Below are 12,047 nucleotides of genomic sequence, written 5' to 3'. Positions count from 1 at the left end.
AATTAAGGCAGTGTTTCCCAAACTTGACAATTTTAAGGCATGTGCACTTCAACTCCCAGAATTCCACAGCCAGCGTTGCTGGCTGTGGAATTCTGGGAGTTGAAGTCCTCATGCCTTAAAATTGTCAAGTTTGGGAAACACTGAATTAAGGTAATAATAATAATAATAATAATAATAATAATAATAATAATAATAATAATAATAATAATAATAAAGTTGGAAGGGACCTTGGAGGTCATCGAGTCCAACCCCCTGCTCAGGCAGGAAACCCTATACCATTTTGGACAAATGGCTGTCCAGTGTCTTCTTAAAAACTTCTAGTGTTAGAGCATTGTGGAAAAACCTTCTGGAGGCAGGTTGTTCCACTGGTTAATTGTTCTAATGGTCAGGAAGTTTCTCCTTATTTCTAGGTTGCTTCTCTCCTTGATCAGTTTCCATCCGTTGCTTCTCGTCCTGCCTTCAGGAGCCTTGGAGAATAGCTTGACTCCCTCTTCTTTGTGGCAGCCCCTGAGATATTGGAAGATAAACATAAACTTCAGAGTCAGATAATGGGTTAGAGTTAAGAATGTTCAAAAATTGAATGAGCTACTTCCTCAGTTTTCTATACTATATATGAACATAATTCTATCTTAAATATGTTATGTTTCATTCTGGGTGGCATACATGGATTTCTTATTTTAGGCATATCACACTATACACGGACTAAATGTATGCCACTAACTAGTGATGCTTACGTAATTGCTCCTAATTACAAGCAGGTTTATTATTGTGATACTCAAGAATTTCTTTTTAAGTTATTTCTTATAGAAATTTAAGCCTGTACATTTAGATTTTTGTAAAGCATGTTCATTAATTCGGTTTCCTACATGTTCAGGGGTATTCTTTCAGACTCATGCAAATTATAATTTCAGTTTTTAATCATGATATTGCAAAACCAATACATAGGGGATTCATAAGTAGATTTCCAGTATAGTTCCATAAATCAGTCCCGTGCGTGTATGGCTACATCACCATCTTTTTCTTGTGTACTTGATTGCAACAAAGCATCTAGAGTTGATTGATTTCAATTAATTTAATAGACCTAATGGTATAGGGATGTGATTATAATTTCTCAGAATGTCAGTGACCTGAATCCTACTGTAAATATGTAACTTTCCAGTGCAACATATAGAGGCTATGCTAACTAAATGTTCACTTCAATGCTAACTTAAATTATCTAAAAATCTGCATCTTAAATTCATTCTTCATTTTAGGCATCAAATGTGACATTTAAACAAATGTAGAAAGTGGGAATTTCAGTTGCCTTTCACAATATTCTATCAGAGACTTTAACTGATTTTTTTAAAAAAAATCAATAAAACATATTAGTCTAAAGGGAAAAAACTGTAAATATTGTAGGATATTTTTTTAAGAATTTCCTTAATGAAATGTTAAATCAATGAATGTATAACTTCAAGCAGTATCCTATGTGTATATGTTGAGAATAATTGAACTTGAATTAACTTATTTGAGAATTACAAGCAGATGGATTTTTCTTTACAAAAATCAGACTGGAATTTATGTTTCACCCTTCTTGTAGGTTTTCAAACAGTGTATTTCTTCTCTAATTGATCACCTAAGAGATCCTCTTTATAATGATATCATCTTAGACATATTCATAGAAATATCAGATTATGAACCGGAATTGTTGGCCAATTTACTGCCCATACTGAAAGAAACTGGAGAGAGTTTTCCTAATTTGATAGGGCAAATGGCAAAGATTTTTGGAGCTGTTGGACAAGTTGATGAGGTATGTGCTATTTTCTATATTTAAAAAGAATTTATATTTTACTGTGTTCTTAGCCCAGAATCATGATTCATAAAAGGAGAAATATGTATGACTGCTACTGCTGTTACTATTATTGATGATAATAATAATAGCATCTACTTTGAAGAAGTCAGTAACATCCCTCAAGTGGCCAAAATTGTTCCAGTATAGTTAGGCTCTACCTGAAAGTTGTCATTAGAACAACAAGCATTGTCTACTTTCGTACTTTCTTTTTTTCACAGCTTGTGATTTTGTACAAAGTAAAATACTGTATATCTGAACAGATAGATTATTAATATGGATAAGTAGGCAGCTGCTGGTTTGTCACTTCCCTCACCTCTTCCCCACCACTGAGAGGTTCCCACATCCATTTTTTAGAAGTGCCACCCAAATGCCAAAGGCAACATTCCATCCAAATGCCCATCACTCCCTCTCTTTAGGGCAGTCCTATGCCAAAACCAATTTAGTTGGTTGTTATAAACTGTAGTTTGCTTCAACCAAAACATGGTCAAATGTAGAAAAGAGAGCTTACCATTATACAATCCTCACATCAATTGCTTGGCATTTGTCAAATCCAGAATTTGGTAAGTGCAGCAAGAAGAAATCATTACTTCACATAGCTTTCTTTTCTGTTGGGATGAATTAAATATAGAAAATTGTCTAAGATGAATTAAAGTAGCTGTCCACACTTTCAGGTTTTCAGATTCTTCCAGCCTTGTTATCAGTAATCCTTAAATGGTGGTGATGGGAAAAGATTGTGGGCCTTTCCACACAGAAAGCATGTTCTTTGCTCGTTCCAGAGGTGCTTTTTCAAGAGGCAACTGGACTTTATTTTAGAACTGAAGAAGTTTCTTGGATGGGAAGCAAAATGCCTTCAAGGAAAAGTAAAGAAAGTCCACTTGCTTCTTGAAAAAGTACCTTTGGGACAATCATGACCTGGATGACTGAGAAACTTCATAGACATGTTCTATACTCCAAGATATGGTTGGGCCTTCTTAGCATGGACAAAATGAGTAGATTCTACAAATAACCAAAAAAAAAAAAAAAATAGGGAAGTCACATGGTAAGAAAAAGTAAAATAAGCATCTATGTCCATGGAAGTATGGACTTATGCATTCCAACAGATCTTTTTTCAGGAGCAATTTGGGCAAAACCTGAATCCTGGTCTTCCTTTTTTTCCAGTCTTGGATAAATTATATAATACTTAAAAGACATCTGCAATCAAAGTTAAGTCATATAAAGACCTAAAAATGCTATCAACATATTTTCCATAAAAATGCTATGATACAATCAATAAAAATGCATCAATATGCAGAATAGAAATATTTTTGCAGTTGAAAAATATTTCATATATTATATGTTAGATTATTTCATGTTTAAATTCTCAAGGAATTATTATCATCTCCATGTAACAAAATCATGTGTATATGCAACCTGATCACTTTCACCCAAAACAGAATGCAATCAGTTCATTTCTTGAATTCTCCTTAAGAGTTTTATATGCTGTTTTATGTACAATAGCATGTCAAGCACTTTATACTACTTATAGATCATCCTTGGTTTAAGTGCATTTTGTTTGCTATGAAGATATTAAATCTGTTAGGTTTATCATGGTTTATATTAATTTTCCTCTGGATATATTAGTTGCTGTAAACTGCCCTTGTGTAGACATTTCACTCTTAAGAATCACATGCAGCTGAATTACAATGTCCTTCCTTAAATAACTGGAAGGAACCACACTTGATTATAGCCAGAAAATGAGTGGAATATATTAAATGCAAGCATTTCCCAAAATGTGCCTCAACTTACTACAGTTATTTCCCATACTGCAAATTCAAACAAGAAAATGGCTTCATCTATCACATCATGAAACATTTTTCCTTGAATTTTATTAATGACGGTTGCCACATCTTAAATATTAATGTTCATGAGAAATGTTCTATTTGTTCAATAGGTATAACTAAAGACTATATTTCAGCTTCAAAATCATGTATTAATCATTTATTGTAGGATGTGTTTATATGATAAAGTTTGGGTGTTTGGGTGTGTGTGTATAAATTGTGTCTTGTATATAATTTGATATGCAATTTGGTTTTTTTTAGCCTCACCAATTTGCTTCCTGGAAAAGCATATCTTGAGAGAGGCTGTGATAGCTGTGCACACTTTGAAAATGATTAGAAAGAAATGCTTCAGATCTCATACAATCCAAGTACCTCTATGAGCATAAGCCTGGAAAAAAATGTGGCTGCTTTAAGGAATTAACTCATTAAAGCCGCTCTTGAATTAGCAATAGCAATATCTTTTTTTAGAACACTGAAAATTGATGTGGATGCTTTAATTAACTGGAGAAAAGTATTATGCTTGTATGAAAAGTACTGTGCAGTTCTTCCTAATCCTTTTCAACATGTGAAGTTCTTCTTGTCTTCATTGCAACATTCACTATTTGTATAGGCCAGGGGTGTCAAACTCAATTTCATTGAGGGCAGCATCAGCATTGCGGTTGCCCTTAGGAGGCTGGGTGGGTTTGGCCAGGGTGGGTGTGGATGGAGTGGGGTGTGGCCTACTGGTGGGCGTAGCCAACTCTACATTGTTTGCGTCAAGGGTGCCTGTAGGGGCCTGGGCAGGAGTGAGATAGATCTGAGGATCTCTGGCAGAAGGGGGTGGGACCAGGGCAAGTACTAAGGCATGGTCCACTGGAGAAGCCTCACTGTTCCTCTCAGGCCATGTGGGGGGGGGCTTATGGAGCTAAGACTGAATGCATTTCAGCATAGATGGCCACCACAAAATTGTACATTGGCTCCCGGCTGGCCAGGGCCAGGGCCAAGACAGTGGGGGCCGTTCCCTCACTGTTTCCAGGATGGCTTCGTGGGCCACATGAAACCACTTTGCAGGCCACATCCGGCCCCTGGGCCTTGTGTTTGACATGTCTGGTGTAGGCAAAGTCCACCACAAGTGGTAACTCCTTTTTTTAAAAAAAAAAAATATCTAAATATATCAAGGGCCATAAAAGATTTGGTGAATCTCTGATTTATAAATCTATCATCTGTCTGTCTGCCTACCCATCTGTCTGTCTGTCTATCGCATTTATATAGACTCCCATCTATATAAATTGTCTTCAAAGTGCATTGTGTCCAGATAAGTGATGATGAGGGCATGGTTTATCAAATCAGGTTCCTAATGCTCCAGGTAAGGTTGCATCTGGCTATAGCTGGGCAATGTTTCCCTGATTACAGCTTCGACCTGCATATCTGGCAGTGTCTGTAAGCCCTGCATGAACAGTTATGGATCTTCTTCTTTAGGGGCAAATCCACTCTGTAAAAAGGCCACATTTTAATGAACACACAATAACTGCATCTTGCATGAGACCATGCTAATCACTGGGCTTAGATGTACTAATTTGGATTGGATTTGTTTTCAGCGATTTTTAAACTTTTCTAAAGGGCTGGAAGAAAGACTGTTTCCCCTGTTTGTTTTAACTCCTGTTTAGTGATGTGGTTGGTAGAGTGCTATTTCTGTAGTCTGTAGACTGGACTGTGTGCATATACTATATAAGAAGTTGTAGAAAAACTTTTTCTTTAATCCATTAATATTGTTTGAACTGATTGCAAGTTTAAATAAACTAAAACTCTATTGCATTTCAGTATTAACATTTTATCTGCTTTACTGTTTCCTGCAATATCCTGTGTGGTCTTCTATTTAAGCTTTTATGTAATAGTTATCCTGTTTAAACTGCTGTCATTTACAAATGCTTTAGAATTTATCTTGGCTAATTAATATTCTCTGGAAGTGTTTCTGACATCAAAGCAATTTCTCCATTACAAAAAGTTTGATTCCATTATGCTTAATCTGTCAGAAGAGTCTTATCAGCACTAAGAGGGGGAGACAGCTTCACCCTTGCTATGTTCCTTTTCTGTCCCTTCTTAAAATCTGCTAAGAAGGGATAGATCAGAACCAAAAGAAATCTTTCTCCTTCCTTCCATTTTATCCATACATTTTCATTTCATCCGGTCCTCTTCCAACCTTTCTTCTTGTCAGATGTCAGATTGTTGTGATCTTTAAGGGCCGGTTGTTATCTTTAAGGGCCTACATGATGTGGGGATGGTTATTTGAGAGACCACCTATTTCTATAGGTTTCTGGTCATCCTACCAGGTGGTAGCAGGGTGGGCATGCTAGGGGTTCCTTCTGTGAAACACTGTCAACTAATGGGACCCAAAAGATATGTCTTCTCTGTGAGGGTGTCTGCTTTCTGGAACAACTTTCTGCCTAAGACGGCAGATCCTCCTGGCTTCTTGGAAAGGCTTTCTTCCTTAGGTGGTGGGGTCAAAGTGTTGTAGAGCTTGGTATAAATGTTCTGTCATTACGCTGTTAGAAACACTTTAATAATGTCTCAACTATGTCTTTTATAAAAGAAACGGTGAGGTTTCTTTTGCAATTTTTTAATTATATTATATTGCATTTATGTTTCTGTTAGCTGCCCTGAGTTATTTGGTTAAAATGGGTGGTCATATAAATTTGACAAATAAACCAACAGACAAAATAATTTCTTGCAGATGGTGTCCTTCCCACGTTCTTTATAGCTCTCCCATTTCTGTGTTTCTATCTATTCTTTCTTTTGCTTCTGTTCTTCTTCTGGTAGAGTTGACTGAGATTATACAACTTGTTTCTTTGATGGTGCTGATCAAAATGTCCAGTACTCTCATGTATAGATGGAAAAGAAGATTGACATTTTGAATATATAAGAAATTAAAACTGACAGATTCTTCCCTTGCTACTTTCTGTTTTGCTTTGGGGTTGTTGTTTTGGTGCATTGAATGGATGTGGATTCTTGGTGACTGCCTGGATAAGTCCCTGCAATTTTATTGGCAAGATTTTGGAAGATTTCTAGCCTGGTGTCTTAATCACTACCACTGACTAGCTTTAAAATGATTATCAGGTCTAACATTCAAAGGACAGTTGAAAGAAAAAAGAATAAAACAAAATATCCAGACAGAGCCATTCACAGATATTAGTATGCATCTGCAGTGCATAAGTTCCTGATTCTCAGAGGCTTCATCTGTGTATTTTAGACATGGTGTGAAATATCCCTTACTGATTCTAATTGCACTGATTCTGGCAACTATAACTTGGAAAAGTGCATCAGACCTCTGTTGACTTTCTTTCATCTCCCCCCTGCTACATCCCCTTAATTCCTTCCAGGAATGGCACTAGATACAATACTTGTAGAAATTTGAGACACCCTCTGCATAGAAAGAAAGAATGTAAATTTGTGCAAAGGACATTCTGGATCAAAGCCCATAAATTAGAAGAGTAAGTTCCCTATTCAGTTGATTAATTTATCCCCAAAAAGTCAAAATTATTATTTTCCAACATTCCAGATTGGCTCCTGTTCATTGTAGGAAATGGAAATCATCAACCACTGGATTAATTATTTATTTGTATCCCTCTGTGCAGTATGTGCCTCCAATTTCCCATAGCAAATTCTGTCTCTAAAGCCTAGAATCTATAGTTCTGGATTTAATGAACTGTCTGCGTCATGCAGGATACTATTTCTAATCCAATACATTCAGTATTTCGTTTGGTTACATTCCCATCATGATGACTTGCCAGTATGATCCCAAGCCAAAGATTCTGTCTGGCTTTCCCCAAATCTTAGGCAGCAGTTTTATTTGGAATAGTCAGTAGGCTGATTTCCAGCGTCCTTGTTCATCTTGCTTGTTTTCCTCCTCCAAAAAAGAGGAAAATGGGAGGAAAGGAGATCTGATCCAGGTGTTCTTCAGAATTCCATTTGCTTATAATTATTGGTGAGAGGAGAAGGCAGAGAGAAAATTTCCCAAATCTGAAAGTAGAAGATTTACTTGAAGTAGCACCAACATGCTTCAGTCTCTTGTTACTTCCAAAGGCAAAATCATATACTAGCATTTAGTAGGGTAGCAATGAAGGCCTTGGAAAAATTATTCAGATGCCATGTCTATACTTACAAAGGTAAAAATCATGCAGGATATGGTTTTTTCTGTGACACTATATGAATGTTTTCAAAGCTGGACTTTGAGGAAGCAGGATAGAAAGAATATTGATGTTTTTGAATTTTGATGCTGGAAAGTATGCCATAAATAGCCAAGAAAATTAACAAATGCATGTTAAAACAAATCAACCCAGAATTCTCAATGGAGCACAAATTATTATATTCTGGACTCTAGAAAGAATGCAGAGAAGAGCAACAAAGATCAGGGGACTGGAGGCTAAAACACATAAAGAACGGTTACTGGAATTAGGTATGTCTAGTTTAATGAAAAGAAGGACGAGGGGTGACATGATAGCACTGTTCCAATATCTCAGGGGTTGCCACAAAGAAGAGGGAGTCAAGCTATTCTCCAAAGCACCTGAAGGCAGGACGAGAAGCAATGTATGGAAACTAATCAAGGAGAAAAGCAGCCTAGAATTAAGAAGAAATTTCCTGACAGTTAGAACAATTAACTAGTGGAACAACTTGCCTCCAGAAGTTGTGAATGCTCCAACAATGGAAGTTTTTAAGAAGAGATTGGACAACCATTTGGTATAGGAAGGAAAGGGAAAAGAAGACAATTAACAGCAAGGTAGATGGACTCAATTACAGGAAAAATAGGTGCAAATGTCTAAAGGATAGATCATTCTGGAGATGTGCTCTCAAAGAGTCAATATCAGCTTGATACAATCAATAAATCAAATCCCAACCTTTCTTCAAACCAACCAATAAACTATTCTGACTAGTCTGCTTTTTAAAAATATTATGATACTTTTAGTTTAATCACACTGAATATAATATAAAATTTTAACACAAACTAAAATGTTTTTCAAGAATGGTTAGACCATATTCACTTGGGAAACCAGGCTTGGTATCAGAATTAGAAGGAAGAAATGGGATTTGGGTTAAATGTTCTTCCATCATTTCCAAAGATTTATCCAAAAATTCTAGTAGAAAGTGCCAGTTCCACAATGCTTTCAAGTTTTGTTTATAACAATTAGTGAGGTCTGCATTCTCTTTAAATTATAACCATTTTCATGAAAATCCATTTTCATTCCACTAACTCATGAAAACCAAACCACGTCTACATTCAGTGAAATAACTCTGCCATGCCTGACCATCTTCATTTTTGTGGCAAATATTGTTCCATGGATATTTTTTAATTAAACTATGTCTTCATTTAGAAACCTTTCTGCAAGTAATTTCTTTTAAAGCAACTTGCAGTATACTCACACGCAATACCAATAACAATTAAAACAAATATTTATAAGCCTTTCACTTCTAATCAATGTAACAACAAGTGGGCTATGTATTGAAATTGAATGTTAAGTAAGGTGACAAAACATCTTTGTTTACAGATAACTGCTTTCTACTTGGCTGTTGATTGACATTCCTCATTTTATAGTGCTCTCTACTGAGGACTATGTAATAATTTCAGAATTCAAACAAGAACAGGACTTTTGAAATTGCAAAATGAACAATAGCACGCAAACTCAACTAATCACAATCTTCCAAACTGCAGAGAGATACAGATATTTATTTTAGCTATAATAATATGTCTAAATTTGCTTTTTTTAAGGCATAAGTTAGTTCATGAGCATTTTATGCAAATCCAAGAAGCAACTGCAAATTAAAATTTCTCCAATAGTTTCTGAAAATGACTTAAGGGAAATTCCTCATCTATTTTTTTTACATCACCCTTTAAAAAAAAATACGTACATTTAGCCGAGACCTCTTTTATATATGTTTAAGTGGTATTTTTTAACCTTTTAAGACTAAATATCATTTGAAAGCAAAATAACAAACAATTTTATTTTTAAGAAAATTGTCTAATTAGTGATATTATTTATTACTCATAAGGAAATTGGTTGATAATGAAATAAACACAGTTGATCTGTCAAATTTTATTTTTTTAAATAATGAATGAGTAGGACATTTATTAAAATAGTAAAATAATTTTACATTATTTCACTATAATATTTCTGAAAGCCAAGGAAGAAAAAAAATCATGAGTAATACAGGTAGTCCTCAACTTACAACAGTTTATTTAGTGACCTTTCAAAATTACAATAGCACTGAAAAAAGTGACTTATGACCATTTTCCACACTTATGACTGTTGCAGCATCCTAGGGTCACATGATTTACATTTTGATGCTTGACAACTGATTCATATTTATGAGGGTTGCTGTGTCCTGGGGTCACATGATCACCATTTGCAACCTTCTGACACTAAGATTATTTTTCACATACCATCTTGCATGATAAAATGAATGCTAATCTCTTGATTAATTTCTGGAATCCAAAAGGAAAAAAAGAAATTATGTGCAGTGATCATTCTCCGTTCCCCAAGATGTCATTAAAAATCTTTACTAAAATTTTTGAAGTAGTGTTATCCTTAAAATGTTTGCATATACACAAATGCTGCATTTCTCCTTCCTTCCTTCTTTCTTTCCTTCCTTCCTTCCTTCCCTCCCTCTCTTTCTTTCTCTTCCTTCCTTCTTTCTTTCTTTCCTTTCTCTCTATTTCTCTCTTTTTTCTTTAAAAATTAAAAATAAAGCAGTATATGCCTTAGTATATTGCCAAGCTTGGCTGATATGAAAAGGTAATTGGGATTAAGACAGGTCAGCATTTGGATATAGCATTCAGAATTCGAGTTCCACTCAAAAATGGTTATACTTTTAAAAGATGATGAAGTTCTTAAAATAGCTTTGTATTGTAATTAAATGAATTGTTGCATCATTGGCTGTCCACATCTCCTTGAATATATGAGCTGTTATCTTTTATATTTTTCAGGCAGAAGAAATAATATTCCATTAAAAATGTTTTTCTCTACAATTATAACTTTCCACAGCAAGTATTAATATAAAATAAAAATGTTCACTTTTTTTAGTGAGAAGCCAAAATTCAAATATTAAGTCCTGGAAATAGGCTGAGAAGGTCCCTCAAAACCAACTGCAGATATTTTCAGTCATATTTTTTAGAAAGTTATGAAACTTTGTTCTTGGTAATGGACACTGACACTGAGAACCCTAACTCCTTATTTAGCATTTTTTTAATGCAGTTCTTCATATTAACTCTCCTTCTTTTGAAAGAAAATACTCCTGATAAAAATAAATCATGGACTAATGTCTAACGCGTTCTAACCAGACAACAATAATAGTTGATATTGCAAAATGATTATTCCATATCATGGAGCAATAATAGATTACTAATTTGAACTAATCAGCCACTGAACATACAAATATGCCAGTACTTTTGATATTGTATTGATAGTAAAATTGGATCCAAATTTAGTCAACTGTACTTCATCTCATTTAAATCATTGTACCCCAAAAAAACACATTCCCTAACCTGGTGCCCTGCAGATGTATTTCTGTAGCTACAGTTCCAGTCCCATTAACTTCAATAGAACAAAACAATACTAATTTAATCTAAAATTTACTCCAAGGAGTTAAATTTATCTGCTGAACTACAATTTAAATCTTTTTTTGTAAGCTGACCTAGAACCTGTCCAAGACATTTTGCTGTTCCAGGCAGCTGTTGTATTTTGGAAAGATGCACATCAGAATCCTTTGAAATTCTCATCACATGTATGTGGCCTTGGCAACTCACATTATTTGTTGCTTCTTCAGTCATTCTAATTCTGGGCTCACCTTTAAAAAGACAAATAAAAAGAGGCATAAAAGAAAAGATCCTTTGTGTAGTTTTGGCTTCATTTCTATTCTTATGGTAAAAGCACAGTTTTATTTAATTTTGGCAGGATCATTGCGCTGGAATTTTAACACAATGTCACAATTGTTTCATAACTTCTCTAAAGTAAAAATCGGCAGCCTTTATAACACCCTGATTATTTCACTCATATTTACAATAAATTGTTTTATCCTTCAAGTGAAATGACAATACAATAAATTTCTCGAGACTGAATTTAGGATTATCCATCTTCTTTTTTTTCTGTTCTTTCCTAATATTTTTATACAGTACAACAAAATGAGACATTTTAATTAGTTTTTATGCTAACCTCATTTGCCAATAAACAAATATGACTGTATACCATGAAAATGGAAAATCTGCTTCCTATAAAGAATATAAACATATTCTTCCAACCCTCAAAATCAGCCTACAATAACAATACTAAATAAAAGCCAAAAATCACTTTTACCAGGAATTTTTCAATCTTAGTTATGCTAAAGAGGAAGACTCTAAAGTTGTTGAGAGGAATTTGGAGATTTGAGTTTGC

The 12,047-nt window shown here is 34.7% G+C and overlaps 1 protein-coding gene across 14 annotated transcripts in view; it reads left to right on the top strand.

Moving 5' to 3' along the window:
- Positions 1 to 12,047, top strand: part of VEPH1 (ventricular zone expressed PH domain containing 1) — a 122,979-nt gene that overhangs the window by 49,165 nt on the left and 61,767 nt on the right. For all 14 annotated transcript variants that reach the window (XM_039330635.1, XM_039330641.1, XM_039330639.1 and 11 more), the window contains one exon: positions 1,580 to 1,789. In XM_039330635.1, the coding sequence (XP_039186569.1) occupies positions 1,580 to 1,789 (210 nt within the window). The remainder of the gene's footprint in view (positions 1 to 1,579; positions 1,790 to 12,047) is intronic.

The sequence above is a fragment of the Crotalus tigris genome, unplaced genomic scaffold (genome assembly GCF_016545835.1).
Source record: "Crotalus tigris isolate CLP2741 ecotype Arizona unplaced genomic scaffold, ASM1654583v1 scf7180000024430.1745191, whole genome shotgun sequence".
NCBI classification, from domain to species: domain Eukaryota; kingdom Metazoa; phylum Chordata; class Lepidosauria; order Squamata; family Viperidae; genus Crotalus; species Crotalus tigris.
The sequence above is the reverse complement of the archived record's forward strand: the minus strand, read 5'-3'. Positions and strand labels throughout refer to the sequence as shown.